Here is a 15,725-nt window from a genome sequence, read left to right as displayed (position 1 = left end):
TAGCGTGGCCAATCCATCTACACTGCACACCTTTGGGATGGGGGGGTAAAACCCACGCAAACACGGGGAGAATGTGCAAACTCCGCACGGGCAGTGACCCAGAGCCGGGATCGAACCTGGGACCTCGGCGCCGTGAGGCAGCAGTGCTAACTACTGCTCCACCGTGCCGCCCTGTGACATGGACACATTGACGATCGCCCAGTCCTTATTGTCCTAAGGTGGGTTTCAGCTCGAACTGCTTCAGCTCCTGGGGTAATGCTCTTTGAGGCAGTTGTTTTATGTAGCTGAGTGCGTAGGCCACTTCAGAGGGCAGTTCAGACCGCTCTGGTATGGGACTGGAGTCCTCTACTGGCCAGATCAGATAAGAATGTCTGTTTTCCTTTTCCGAAGGGTGTTGAGAACCTGTCGGGTTTTCAGCGACAAGCCGACAGGTTCATGGTCCCTTGTACTGCCGATACCAACTTATTCTTTCCAGATATTTTCGACAGAGTCAAAATTCAAACATTCATGGTGGAACCCAGACCTCCAGATCGCTGGCCTAGCCATGTAGCAACCATGTTACCCATTGGCTCTGTCGCTTGACCCGGAGTTATTGTACATTTGACGGACGCCATTTAGTTAATGTTTGAACCCTGTTACCACTAAGCAGACTTAAATTCAATTAGTTCAAAAAAACAACGACCATCTTTTTCTCTTGAACATCGCAGGTCGGTTTATTGATGTTTCAGACTGCGGTGACATCTAGTCCCAGGCCAACAAGTGATGGTATTGCTTGAAAAAGTATGATTTGCACTGTCAATCCTGCGTGCAGCAATGGTTCTCGGTAAATGCAAGTGGTTGTTACAGCAAAGTAAGCAGCTGTTCCTGTGTTCAAATTTAGGTCATGGAACTGCTCGTTCATCTCAACAAGCGCATCAAGAGTCGACCTAAAATCCAATTACCGGTGGAAACACTACTGGTTCAGTATCAGGATCCTGCTGCCGTTTCCTTTGTCACAGTGAGTACCTGTCTGATTTCTCTTTCGTGGAGTTTCATTTTTAGATTTATTGTTCCTGACAGCATAAGGAACTAAAATGACCTGGGCGATGTGTCGGCTAGGCGATGGGAAGCGGATCCGTGTTAATGTGAATTGGCTGTGGTTTAATCACGTGCCTCCAGAATGGGAGTTGCTCGTGGAGTGATCTTTCTTCACTATTTGGGGACGTAAATGGCGACGTTATTTCAGACCTAAATTGTGGGGTCAATGGCAAATCAACACGGCTGTCCAGAGGAATTGGGAAAAGCTTTTCCAGGGTTGTGATTTGAAAATAAGAATTTGAATCGTCGTTAAACAGGCGTAGGAATTTTTAAAATTAATTTGTTTCTCTCTATATCCTCGAAATCTGAACCTATTTAGCATGATTCACACCCTACACGTGGACTGGGCATTTAACTCTCGTTCTATGTTCTATGTGATAGATTGTGTAGAAATTTCATTTAATTCATTAGTGTTAGTAAATCATTTACTATGCTCTCTTATAAAACTATTAGAAATCATAATTTAAGCAGGGTTAATATTTATCGACACTAACTCTTATTCGATATGGCTACATTTAATGACTCATCTACTTTCCGCTCACAGTGAGTCTGATTAGGGCTTTATATAACACAGTGGTATGTACGTTATTAGATAGGAAACTGGTCAAGTCACACTCACAACTGTGCACAGTTCTGGTCTCCCTATGTATGTGATGAGAACAGGAGGAAGTCATTCCGCCTACCAGCCTGTTCTGCAGTTACTGTCTTTAGTTTCTTTCTCGACCCACGTGTTCTGTTAAGTTGTTGACGATTGTAAAAATGTTGTACAAGGTTAAATGCAGAAATGTAGTACTTGGTAATGCCAAGTTTGATCTACCTGCAGATGTGGTCCCGGGGGATTCTGGTGCCAGTGGGACGATGCCCAGAGAAAAGTCAGCACCTTTAGTAGTAAACACGAACATTGATAAATGATGCTCATGTCCTGTGAATTAATTTTTAAAAGAGGAAAGAAAATCTGAGAGGTGGGAAGGGGGAGAATTGGGTGATTAACACTGACCCAAGCAATGATCTTTTGGGATTGGGATTGATGCCTGTGATATCCCAGACTTGGGAATACTTGGATACTGCCCTTGTGTGTCAAACAAGTCAAATATTTGTTTTCCTAATATTGGATCTTTCTGAAAGTGAGATTACTTGGATTTGATCTGGAATAGGGCAAATGCTCTGTTCTCCTCATTCGCATATGACTCTCTTGATCCTCACATCAGTGAGGTTACTGTGACATTTACTCATTAAAACAAAGTTTGGGAATCTCTGATCTTGTCAACCAGGAGGAATTTGACAAAATGATATCTCGCACCTCATAAGATGCATCCCTTTAACAAGCTCCGTAATTTTTTTTTTTTTACACCCCAGAATTTTACTATAATATATATCAAGATGGGCTTTCCCCGTTTATCTGTGGAGAAACAATGTGAATTAGCACCTTCTTTGGTTACAGCGATGGAAAGCAAGCCTCAGCCACAGCTAGACAGGTACAGAATTCTTTTTTGCACATGGTGTGGTGTTGAAATACTGATGGAAATCTGACCGTCCGAAAGAATCCCAGTTGGCAAAAGTTTGATATCTGCACCAGTCCCACTTAACGTTGTTTCACTTTAGCATTGATATCGTGCCGATATATCAGTTTGGCGTTGCCAGTTTCCCTTTAAGGTCGATTGGCCTGTCTACTATCGGGGCGTTTCCCTCGGCCCTTCCACCCTCGCCCCTCCACCTGCCGGTCCCCGGCCCTGTTCTTATCTCCACCCTCGGGCTCTGTTCTTCAGCAGCTCCTGAATTCTGACTACCCTGCTGCCTTCACTCCTGGCTTCTTCACTGCTGAACCCGCACTGAAGCCTTGGCCTCCATCTAGTGGCAGCAGTTGGTCAGTGCAGGTAGTGCTGGGACGTTAGCTGCTACCCACACTAAACAACGTCTCCCACTAGATGGTGCCTGGTCCTGTGTTATAAGGTGAGCGCTGTCATTTTAAAAAACAGTTTATATCGTATTTCTATTATATTTGGTGATTTGTTTTATCTTACAAGTATCTGCAGCTAGGAATGCACAGTTGCAGTATTTCAACTTGTACATAGGTTCCTTCAGACATTTGTCGCCTGGAAAAACAAACCTGTGACTTTAACATTGCTTCCTCTGGCAATGAACCATTTCAGGTCCTTTCACTTAAAAGTCACGATTCTCAGGAACACAACCACAACTTTGAGGACTGACTGTACATTTTAAGTCATTTTGCTTAACATGGAGGGGAAGAAGGTGTGTCTGTATATCTCTTCTCTGTTGGTTTGAGAGGGAGGATGAGAAGATAGTGAAGGAGAAGCTCTTTGACTATCTTCCACCAAATCTTAAGTAAAATATTTTTATCTTAAATTGTTTGCAAATCCAATTCCTCCAACGTGCTGCAGATTGCTAGCAAAACCTCAACTTATAGTTAACAGGAAAATTGTGACGAGGCAATGCATTTAATTCAGGATCAGAAAAATGGTACGGAATTATATGGAAGAATTATTTCTTTTTTTTATTACAAATTTAGAGTACCCAATTAATTTTTTTTTCCAATTAAGGGGCAATTTAGCGTGGCCAATCCACCTAACCACATCTTTTGGGTTGTGGGGGTGAAACCCACGCAGACACGGGGAGAATGTGCAAACTCCGCACGGACAATGACCCAGGGCCGGGATCGAACCCGGTTCCTCAGCGTCGTAGTCCCAGTGCTATCCACTGCGCCACCGTGCTGCCCAGAGAATTATTTCTTCACAATTTCTCTTTCCGCCCACTCAAAAAAAAACTTTTCAAAGCCCATTTTTTAAACTGAGGTTTCAGATTTCCTAACTTTCCATCCTGCACCCTCCGCCACTATACAGCTGGAAATGCCAGCTTGGTTTAACTGATAGTTAAATTTAAAAGTTTCCACTCTGCGATTGTGGTCACCCAGGACAAACCATGGAACTTTTGACAACTCATTGTCCAGTTCACATTGATGAAGGGGGCATCACGTTGATACACTGACTAACCCTCGGGTAATTATCTGGCCGAACCAGTTGAATGTAAAATTACAGTTGTTGCTGTATCTCAGTCTTAAGAAAGAAGTAGTTGACAGTACTTCTGCGTGGTTACACATAACCTTGGCTGACACGTTGGTGCAGTACTGAGAGGATGCTGCATTGTCAGTGATGCTGTCTATCTGATCACATATTATGTATCAACGCGCTGAGGACCCGGGTTCGATCCCAGCTCTGGATCACTGTCCGTGTGGAGTTTGCGCATTCTCCCCGTGTCTGCGTGGGTTTCACCCCCACAACCCAAATATGTGCAGGGTAGGTGGATTGGCCACGCTAAATTGTATATTCTATATCAACGTCCTGTATTAGAATCCCAGACCACGCTCCCAACATTTGCTAGGATATTGGATAGAAACCCCAATCGCTTTTTTAAATTTGTAAAACTTAGTAAAGGATACCTCGCTCGAGGAGTTATTCCACGCACAAATAGGGATATGATGTATGAAAACAAACTTTATTATTAGGATCTTAATTGCACCTTTTGCAGCAACAAACTCTGTCTGCCCTTTAAAACAGAATTTTTCAAATATATAATATATATACCAATTTCTTATATTCATCACCCCTGGAGGTTACCATTGACCAGAAACAACTGGACAAGCCATATAAATACTGTGGCTATTAGAGCAGGTCAGAGGCTCAGAGCCCTGTGGCAAGTAACTCGCTTTCTGACTTCCCAAAACCTGCCCACAATGTACAAGGCACAAGCCAGGAGTGTAATGGAATACTCCTCACTTGCCTGGATGAGTGCAGCTCCAAACATACTCAAAAAGCTCAACACCATCCAAGACAAAGCCCGCTTGATTGGCACCCCTTCCACAAACATTAACTCCCTCCACCATTGACACACAGTCGCAGCCGTGTGTACCATCTACAAGATGCACTGCAGGAACTCACAAAGGCCCCTTTGGCAGCACCTTGCAATCTCACAGCCACTACCATCTAGAAAGACATGGGCAGCAGATACATGGCGGTTCTCCTCCAATCCGCTCACCATCCTGACTTGCAAATATATTTGCCGTTCCTTCACTGTCACTGGGTCAAAATCCTGGAACTCCTTCCCTAACAGCACTGTGGGTGTACCCACACCACATGGACTGCAACAATTCAAGAAGGCGGCTCACCACCACCTTCTCAAGGGCAATTAAGGATGGACAGTAAATGCTGGTCTCGCCAGCGAAGTCCACATCCCTTGAATGAATTTTTAAAAACTTAAATTAAGTTTTCGTCTCCTTGTTCAGCTTGCGTCTGTTGCAATTCTGTTGCGTCATTCAAATAAATAACATGGCCTATCCAAAGCCCCCCCTCAATGGCACCATTTGCTGATTGTGATCGCTCCTCTGCACAAAATCTGTTTCTACATTTGCCTACATGACTATATCTGCATTCCAAATGTAACCCATCAGATGTAAAGTGCTTTTAGATTTCGAGGCCACAATAGGACACTGCATAAATGCAGCTTTTTCTTCTTTTCTAACGAAAACTAAGAAAATATGAAATGGCCTATCCTTCCTTACTTCAAATACTTTAATTTACTGTCTTTAGTTTCTTTCTCGACCCACATGTTAAGTTGTTGCTGATTGTAAAAACGTTGTACAAGGTTAAATGCAAAAATGTAGTACTTGGCAATGCCAAGTTTGATCTACCTGTAGATCCCATGAGGTGAAGATAGTGGTGCACCCTGACATGATAGTGAAGAGTGTGGAACATACAGTGTAGATATAGGCTGAACAGCATGATTAGCCTGCCCTGGTGTTAGTATTCCATACAAATCTCCTCTTGTTCTGTCTAACTCATCTCAGTCACTGTTCCCTCCATTCCTTTTTCCCTTATGTTCTCGACTTGTTTCCTTTTGAAAGCTTTAGGGTCAGAGCTGTTTGCCTCAACTTGTTCCAGCCGTAACAAATTTCACATTCGCTGAGTTAAGGAATGTCTCCTCATTTCCACAATGAATTTATTTGTAACTATCTTGTATTTATGATCTAAAATAAAAACAGAAAATGCTGAAAACACTCAGAAGGTCTCTGGCAGCAGGCTCTGTGGAGAGAATAACAGAGTTAGTGTGTCAGATTGCTGACTTTTCGTCAGAACTCGAGCAATTTGTGCTTTTATTTATGGCCCCTAAGTTTTGGATTCGACCATATGTGCTCTCCACATTGACCTATGCAACCAATTCATAATTTTAAAGACCTGTGCCACACCCCCCCCTAAAGTTTCCCTTTCCAAAGATTTGGTTCAACCTTTCCTGCTAGCTGTAACATCCCATTTCTGCTACAGTCCTGTTTTACACTTTCACCAGTGCATCTATGTCCTTTTTATAGATTATTAATAGATGTCAATACCAATATTATGGACATAGTTTGTCTTAATTTATCACAAGCTAAATTTGTATTTGTCATTTGTAGATTAAAAAGATTAGTTTTACCAGAGTCAAGAGGTTACAAAATTCCAAAACATCAACTCCCTAATGTCTCTTCTGAGCTGCCATTTATAGAACAGTGTAGTCTACTGAATTCTGATGGTATCTTTGCCTGATAAAGTGCAGGCAGTTCACCAAGAATATAATTCCCTGCAATTTTACTTTTGGTAGTTACAGTTCCATAATGATGCACATTAATTCAAAATCTCAGCTGTCCACGACCCATGTGATAGTCCATTAACCTACAACAGGTTTAACTGGTGCAACTTACAGGTTTCTAAGTTTTGAGCAACTTCTAAACATAAAGTCCATTTCTCAAAGGAGCTTACAAAATAGTTTTGAAAAGTTTTACGATGAGTGTGCAGTTTTAAATGTATTTGCGACACTTCGAAAGAAAACTTTTACCAAGTATCTTTTTTCATAATTGCAAATCAGATGAAAATCTTTGCTCTGTCTTCCAGCCTAATGCAGTTGCTAATTCCAGCATTGTACCACATGAAATACCCACCAGAGAAAAACAAAGGAATATCGATTTTCAACTTGGCAGAGAAACCAAAGATTGTTCAGCAGTTGTTAGACTTTATGTTGGACGTTCTGTTGATGCCTTACGGGTACGTATACAAAGGATCGCCTTCCCATCCAAGTGAAGTCTGTTTACTCCCTGGAAATTATAAACTGGTTCATTAGTACGATGCTGATACCTCCAGAAAACAAAGCATTCTTCTCTACGTAGTTTCTATTTCCCACTTTGAGCAATTCTAGTGTTTCAACATTGCGATTACGTTGAATTTGTAGGACAGAATTAGGCCATTCGGCCCAACTGGTCCACAGGAGCCAGTTCATTGACTGAAACAAGATAGAACTATCTCAGTACTAATGACACTGTTGAACATGTCTATCTTTTTTTTTCTCAGTTCTCCCACCACAATTGTATTGGAAAAATAAACAATGTAAAACACGCTATCAAATGTTAGAATGCTGCTGTTGGAGATTGACGTCTTCTTAATGTTGGGCGGTGCAGGGTCAGGGATCTTTGTGATGAGGATCAATTTCTCACTGAATTGGTCTATCACTAGAAAGGCTTGCAGAAACCTTTGGATAAAATGGCTGTCAAATTTACCACAACCTACCTGGTGCTTCAGCATTCCTTTGCACCAAGCGATGGTTTCAATTTCAAGTGGCAATGGTCGCTGTCGGACAATCCAACCAACGGAGCTGGTGCGTGAATCTTCACAGCTGGCTCACTGTGAAGGTTGCTGAGTTGACACAGAATCTTGAGGTGCAGCTGTGTTATCACTGGCTAGGCCTCAGCTGGGGTATTGTGGAAATCTGTGGACACCACACTTCTGGCAAGATGTAAAGGCCTTGGATGGGATGCAGAGGAGGTTAACCAGAATGTTAGCGAAGAGATTGAGGAGAGGTTGGGGAAGTTGGCACTGCTCGCCTTGGAATGGAGACGGTTGCGAGATGACCTATTAGAGGTCTTTAAGCTTTTGATGGAGCAGATAAAGAAAAACGCATTCCACCTGATATCATATTTTCAGAATCATTGGCAAAATGAGAAATGTTTTCACTCAAATCGTCACGCAAGCTGGTTCCACAATCACTCACGGCGACTTGAGGTTGAGGGCCTTACAGGGCTACAAAAAGCAGGGTCGCGAGGCTAAGTCCAACTGTTCTTTCAAAGAGCATGCACAGACACATTGGGCTGAATGGCCTCCTGTGTTAAGTTCCTACGATTTGTCCCTTCTATTCCTGTTATAACTAAAAGCTCTGTTAGCGCAAGAAAAAATATCTAGTTGTGCTCTCCGCTAGTGTAGCAACAGATCGACAACCGTTCCTGTGTGTGACCTTGTACTATTAAAATATATTATATATATGTAATGTATATTATATATCTGTGTGGTGCATTTACCTATGGAGACATCCGTGAAATGGGTATTTTGTTCAGGTTATTGCAATCCAATGGTCACCTGTCATCAGTATCTTGTTAGTTTCAGTGGCTTCCATTGTGAGGCCAGACCCCCCAACCCCACCCAAAAACTTTGTAGCTATAATTGTGCAAAGCCATGCTTTGTGAAATGTATAGTGGGGGAATTAGAGGGACGTTTTTTAAACAATCAAAGTGCGATTCAACTTTGTTGAACATTTCACTAACGTTGATCACAGTGGGTGCTGATGTAAGGCTTTAGGAAAAATCAAGCTGTCTTTGAAATCTGTCAGTAAAAGTTATTTTTCGGAGTCGATGAACACCTTCGCATCCTGTAAAGTGGCCTTTGCTGAATCTAAGTGGCCCCACCATGGCTTTTCTGTACCGATGGCTTCGGCTAGAAATGTTGTAACAAACGCTACGAGAAACAAGTAGGTTTTGTTTCATCTCACAACTGGTTCTCATTTTAGGTTTGTCTTGAGCGAGCCCCCAAACCGTCCGGGTCAGGGCCCACAACAAGGTGCCAGCACTGTTGGTCTTGTTCAGCCGCCACCGGGCATGAGTTCGTATGCAGCCAAGCGTGTTGTTGGTGATAACCCCTGGACGCCTGAACAGCTGGAACAGGTACAGAATTTGTACCGGTGATGGTGCGCTGATAGATTGCAATGGGCAACTGGAAATATGAAGTGGTAGTAATTAATGGGGTTGCACGTCGCAACCAATCTTTCAACATTGCTAATTAATGATTTGAAATTGGGTAGGACCAGCTATAATTAGAAAACAAATCGATTCCTGTCCCCACTCTAGAACTGCTCACTCTGCCAAAAGAAATAAAATGCCTCCGCTTGTCATTGTGTAGCTTGTCCTTACAAAACGGGTGTAATCTGTGCTGCTGAATAACTGAGTTATGAAGCATGCTTTGGTGGAACTGAACCAGTCTTATTAGTTTCACCTTCCTTTTCTTCCTGACACCCACCCACCACACTGGAGCAATCTGCCTGCAATGCAATGCAATTCTCCGACCATTAAAACTTTGAATATATTCATTAAAACTTTGAATATATTCAAGAGGCGGCTGGATATAGCACTTGGGGAGAATGGGATCAAAGGCTATGGGGAGAAAGCAGGATTAGGCTATTGATTGGATGATCAGCCATGATCGTGATGAATGGCGGAGCAGGCTCGAAGGGCCAAAAGGCCTCCCCCTGCTCCTATCTTCTATGTATCTATGAAAGCACCTCCCAGAACTGCCCCATGAGAAAAGACAAGTTCTAAAACCTGTACATGATTTTAAAGGAGACCAACTGCATACAAATGTGCCACAAGTACAAAACCTGCTTTCAGGCTGTCGGCACTTTCGCCTTGTGCGGTTAAAATTTGAAGGAAAGTCTGAGGCATTTTCTGACCATGTTTTTTGAAAAGAGACTTTGACTCTTTAAGTGTGGACGTTCTTCAAAGTGGCATTCTTATACTGCGCAACATTAGACAAACACGCAGGCATAATATTTGTGAAAGTCAGTTCCAAAACTTAAAGCGCAACTCTTGCAGCTGCTCAACTCACAGTGTGGCCATTTACCTCTCGTCGAGCTGGGGATAGGTCTGTGAAGTCTGGCAATGCTAAAAAGGACATTGCTGGTTGCTTACAGACGGGATAAGGTGCAGCCAGCATCAAATCGCTTTCCTACTGCTGTTGATATTTATGGCAGGTGACGCACAGCAGTCAACTACCAGCCGACCTTTTTGCCAATGGGAACCGTTGTTCCTCTGACGGTATTCGCTTGCCCCTCATCCTGCAGCTGGGTGGCAAACCACTAGGCAGTATCAATGATGACAACTGATTTGAAGACCAAGTCTTCAGGTAAAGTGGAATTAGGAGGCAGACCAAAATGCAGAGATGCAGTTCAGTCTCCATTTTAAAGTCAGTCTATCGGTTTTAAATTTCCCTTATAAATTCCCCTGTCCACAGTCGTAGTGGAAGGTATAGATTTGTTGCTTCGCAATTAGGCACCACCCCCACAAACGCTGAAATATGTCCAATTCTGGCCCTTTTCATCTTTTTCCTCATCCATCATGGGATGATGGGCGTCATGGTTGAGGCCAGCATTAATTGCCCACTAGGTGATACTGAATTGCCTTTTTTCATTCAATTGAGTAGCTTGTTGGGTGTTTTCAGAGGGAAATTAAGAGTCAACCACATTGCTGAGGTCTGGAGTCACGTGTAGGTCAGACCGGGTAAGGACGGCAGATTTCCTTCTCTAAAGGGAATTTGTGAATGAACTGGGTTTTTAAAAACAATTCAGTAATTATATGGTGACCGTTACTCGTTTTTAATAAATTGAATATAGATTCCACAGCTGCTGTGGTGGGATTTGAACCCATGCCCCCGATCATCAGTGCAGGTTTCTGGATTACTAGTTGAGTAACATAACCACTAGGCCACCATAATTACAAATGGCGCATTGCTTATGAGTGTTGTGTGCAAACATTGGTCGCAGTATTGAGGGGCCAGGCCTGCTGAATTGAGAAGTTGCGCCGCAATCAACCAGCACCAACATGAGGCATTGAAGCCGCCAGCGCGGCCAACCTGGAAGCCAGGGAGACCTAGTTTGGCTGTCATTTCCAGATGACACTTTGAAACAGGACGGAAGTAAAGGACAGAGAGACTTCCTGGTGCCAGAGCTAACAGGGGGAACAAAAAAGCAGTAAATGCTGCATAAGCTCAGCAGGTCTGGCAGCATCTGTGGAAAGAGAAACACAAGTTAATGTTTCACATGACCCACCTAAAGAATTAAAGATTCCCCCCTCACTGTCCCGAGGGTCCAAACACTCCTTTCAGGTGATGCCGCATTTTGCCTGCACCTCCTCCAATTTGGTCTACTGTACTCGCTGCTCCCGATGCTTTCCCCTCTACATTGGGAAAACTAAATGCAGACTGGGTGACTGCCTTTCAGAACATTTTCACTCTGTCTGCAAGCGTGACCTCAAACTTCCAGTCGCATGCCGTTTCAAGTCGGTATCCTGCTCTCATGCCCACGTGTCCATGCTCATTCTGTTGCAATGCCCCAGTGATGCCCAATGCAGAACAACAACTCATCTTCCAATTAGGCACATTATAATAATCTTTTTAGTGTCACATTAGGCTTACATTAGCACTGCAATGAGGTTACTGTAAAAATCCCGAGTCGCCACATTCCGGCGCCTGTAGTCTCCTGGACTCAACATCGAGTTCAACAACTTTAGATTGTGAACTTTTCCCTCCATCTTGACTCTCCCCCACCCCCATTTTGTTTCCTGTTATTCGGTTCCCCCGGCTTGTCCCAACACAACCCCTGGCCACTGTCCCTTGTTCAGTTTTGCTCCCACTTCGGGCTGACCTTTGTTTTCCTACTACACACTCTGCTATCTTACCTTTGCCACTATTAATACACTTCAGTCCCGAATGGCAGCGTTAACAGCCCCTTTGTCAGGTGCCGCAGTGGTCACGGCACCAAGGACCCGGGTTTGATCATGGCCCCAGGTCACTGTCCGTGTGGAGTTTCACATTCTCCCCGTGTCTGCACGGGTCTGACCCCCACAATGCAAAGATGTGCAGGTCGGTGGATTGGCCTCGCTAAATTGCCCCTCAATTGGGAAAAAAAGAATTGGAGAATCTAAATTTATTTTAAAAACAGCCCCTTTGTCTCCTATCCGTGACACCTTTGCCAATCTCTCATTAGCTCCAACCTATCACTGACTTTCCATTCTGCCCCAACCCCCCCCTCCAAGTATATAATTCATCACATTTCTATCCCTTTTCAGCTCTTTGAAGGGTCGTATGGACTCAAAACATTATCTCTGTTTCTCTGTCCACAGACGCTGCCAGATCTGCTAGCCAGCATTTCCTGTTTTTATTTCAGATTTCTAGCATTCACAGTATTTTGCTTCTGTTATTGAATATTCATTTATGAATTTCGAATAATTCATGAACACATGCGGCGGGATTCTCCGAACCCCCGCCGGGTCAGAGAGTCCCTTGGGGCGGTGTGAATCCCACTCCGGCTGCCGTATTCGCCGGCGCCGGTTTTCGGGCGGGGGCGGGGATCATGCCACGCCGGCCGGGAGCCATTGGCAGCGCCCCCCCCGGCAATTCTCAGGGCCCCGATGGGCCGAGCGGCCATCGGTTTCTGGCCAGTCCCGCAGGCGTGAATTGGACATGGTCCCACACGGCGGGACCTGGCTGGGAGTCCGGCTGGTGCGGTCCTCGGGAGGGCGGGGGGATCCGGCCCGGAGCAGCCCCCACAGTGGCCTGTCCTGCGATCGGGGCCCACCGATCTGCGGGCGGGCCTGTGCCGTGGGGGCACTCCATCCTTCTGCGCCATCCCCTGTAGGGCTCCGCCATGGCCGGCGCAGAGTAGACCCCCCCTGCGTATGCGCTAGAATACGCCAGCCGGTCTGCGAATGCCCGGAACCACGCCGGCGGTTCTGCGCATGCGCTAACTTGCGGCGGTCCTTCGGCGCCAACCCCTCCGCCGCCGGCCTAGCCCCCGGGAGTGCGGAGGGTTCCACAACTTTCAGTCGGCCTCACGCGAGAATGGTTCGTGCCGTTTTTAACTTCGGCGTCGGGCCATCGCGGGGATTTGGGAGAATCCCGCCCCTGTAGTTGCGCAGGATATGATTATTATCATAATGTAATTATAGGTAAGAGTAGATGTGATTACATCTGAGACGATCATTATAATGGTGGAGATGAAGGAGGAGGGAGAATTGACACCATGTGTGACAGAGATATAGGTGACAGAGACAGGAACTTTGTGCAGGCATCAGACATTTAATATTATAGAATATTCAAATATTATTTTCGGACATGTGCAGGCTTTCACCACAGTACAGATTATATCTGTATATTTATTTAACTATTACAATTAGGCCATTGAGCCAGAGGAGAGGTCCCACACAGGAGTAGGTGGGGAAGAGAAAGTAACCAGATTTATTTTTAATCGTCAGATGGAGAGAGAGCAGGCACAAGAGTGCCTGGTTGATGGGGACTGGTGGGTGTATAAATCTATCTAAAGTTATAAAAGATGGACTCTGCACTTGGGCGTGCTGAAAGTTGCGAATGAGGTCTTTAAATGCGTAACTTTGATTATAAGATATGAAACAGCAGCTTATAATCAGTACAGATTGTCAGCACATCCTGCTAAAATTGATACCCTGGTCGTTTTAACAATTGTTTTTGGGGATGGGAAGAGCAACTATTTGAATATTGATCCTAATTAATATCTGAAAATAGTGCAAATTAGGAATTGTGAAATTCATTGAAGCGGAGCATATCCCAGAAAATGAAGCAATTGTCCATCTGGTGGTAGCCTCGAGTGACACTCGGCACGGTGTGGCAACGGCTGCTGATATGGAGGTGAAGAGCACGCAAAGGTAAGAATTAATTAAGACTTTAACTTTCTAAAAACTTTTAGACTCTCTACTTCGTATCAACCAATTTGAGTACTTTATATTTCTGTAACTTATTTCGATAGTAATGAAACATTTTAGTTAAGTCTGAAAGTCTTTATTTTAGAATGGGCTGCAAAAGTACACCTAGCTTTTTCCCCCCCTTCTGTCTAGAGCCGTCGCAGGCGATTCTGCTTCAAGGGAGTGTTCAGCTGGTGCACTGTCGTGACTTACTATACACTCTACCCCAATCTCAGGGAAGCCAGGCTGTGCTCTCGTGCCCTCTACAAACAGAACAGCTTGTGTTTACATATCACCTTTAATATAATAAAACCTTCCAAGTTACCTCACAGGAGTGTTATCAAACAACATTTGACACTGTCATATAAGGAGATACAAGGACAGGGGACCAAAAACCAGGTCAAAGAGGGATTTTAAGGAGCATTGTGAAGAAGGAGAGAAGTAGAACGGTGGGGAGATTTATGGAGGGAATTCCAGAGGTCAGGGCCTAGATAACCTGAGGCATGACTGCCAGTAACAGAGAGGTGGAAATCAGAGGTGCTCAGTAGGCTAGAATTGAACGAACGCCCAAACAGTTGTGTTAAGTAATTCAGCATGTGGGGAACCGTCTTTTGGTTTGTTGCTCAGTGAGGCAGTGTGTCATATTCAAATCTGCTGTCAATTTGTGCATACAATTTTAGGGTGGTTCCCACTGCTGCCTATGGCGCGAGGACCCGCGTTCGATCCCGGCCCCGGGTCACAGTCCGTGTGGAGTTTGCACATTCTCCCCGTGTCTGCGTGGGTCTCACGCCCACAACCCAAAGATGTGCAGGGTAGATGAATTGGCTGCGTTAAATTGCACCTTGATTGGAAAAAAATAATTGGGTACTCTAAAAGCACGATAAGCACTGTGGCTAGCGCTATTGCTTCACAGCACCAGGGACCCAGGTTCGATTCCCGTTTTGGGTCACTGTCTATGCGGAGTCTGCACGTTCTCCCTGTGTCTGCTCCGGTTTCTTCCCCCAAGTCCCGAAAGACGTGCTGTTAGGTGAATTGGACATTCTGAATTCTCCCTCTGTACCCGAACAGGCGCCGGAGTGTGGCGACTAGGGGATTTTCACAGTAACTTCATTGCAGTGTAAATGTAAGTCTACTTGTGACACTAATAAAGATTATTTTTTTAAAAATTAAACTTGTGCATACAATTTACAAATGTGTCAGCAGTGTGCAACAATATAAACCATAGCTCAGATGTGAACTTCTTGTAGCTGCAACTGCAATGTGGTCTTAATGGTGTTTAATTTTGTGCCATTACCTTTTTTAACTGCAAGTTAGAAGCAGTTACTTTAAAATGGAAAGCATTGTTTTTTTAATAATATCAAGGCATACTTTCCTGTTCACTGCAATCATTGTATTAATTCACAGAGGTTTAGCCAATAACGATTTTATTTTATTTTAGTTCTTTTAACATTCTGCACTGACAGCTGGGTGGATGGCCATGATTTTTTTAATGCAGTCTTAGAAATTACTGAGAAGAAGTTTGTGCAGATTGAAAAATTAATATTTTTAATGCTTTCACAGTATGATTGACTGGAACAATCCCATTATTGTCAATAAACTCTACAAGATTTACCTGGGAGACATACCACTAAAAACAAAAGAGGTACGTTTGTTTAGTTTTGGCTGCTTTATCTTTCCCGAGTACCACGCATTCTGAGAGGCTGAAAACGCTTTATACTGAGCTTTCAATTTTTTATAAAAATAATTTTAAAGCCCATTTAAGTGAAAACTTGAAAAGTGAGTGGTGTTCAAACTAATG

At 44.1% G+C, this 15,725-nt stretch overlaps 1 protein-coding gene across 1 annotated transcript in view; it reads left to right on the top strand.

The window, feature by feature from the left end:
- ecpas (Ecm29 proteasome adaptor and scaffold) overlaps window positions 1-15,725 on the top strand; it is a 115,900-nt gene that overhangs the window by 11,934 nt on the left and 88,241 nt on the right. Inside the window, exons 3-8 of the mRNA XM_072517326.1 lie at window positions 881-997; window positions 2,434-2,552; window positions 7,014-7,163; window positions 8,953-9,106; window positions 13,752-13,891; window positions 15,488-15,569. Coding sequence (XP_072373427.1) covers window positions 881-997; window positions 2,434-2,552; window positions 7,014-7,163; window positions 8,953-9,106; window positions 13,752-13,891; window positions 15,488-15,569 — 762 coding nt within the window. The remainder of the gene's footprint in view (window positions 1-880; window positions 998-2,433; window positions 2,553-7,013; window positions 7,164-8,952; window positions 9,107-13,751; window positions 13,892-15,487; window positions 15,570-15,725) is intronic.

Source organism: Scyliorhinus torazame, chromosome 9, assembly GCF_047496885.1.
Source record: "Scyliorhinus torazame isolate Kashiwa2021f chromosome 9, sScyTor2.1, whole genome shotgun sequence".
Taxonomy (NCBI): domain Eukaryota; kingdom Metazoa; phylum Chordata; class Chondrichthyes; order Carcharhiniformes; family Scyliorhinidae; genus Scyliorhinus; species Scyliorhinus torazame.
The sequence above is the reverse complement of the archived record's forward strand: the minus strand, read 5'-3'. Positions and strand labels throughout refer to the sequence as shown.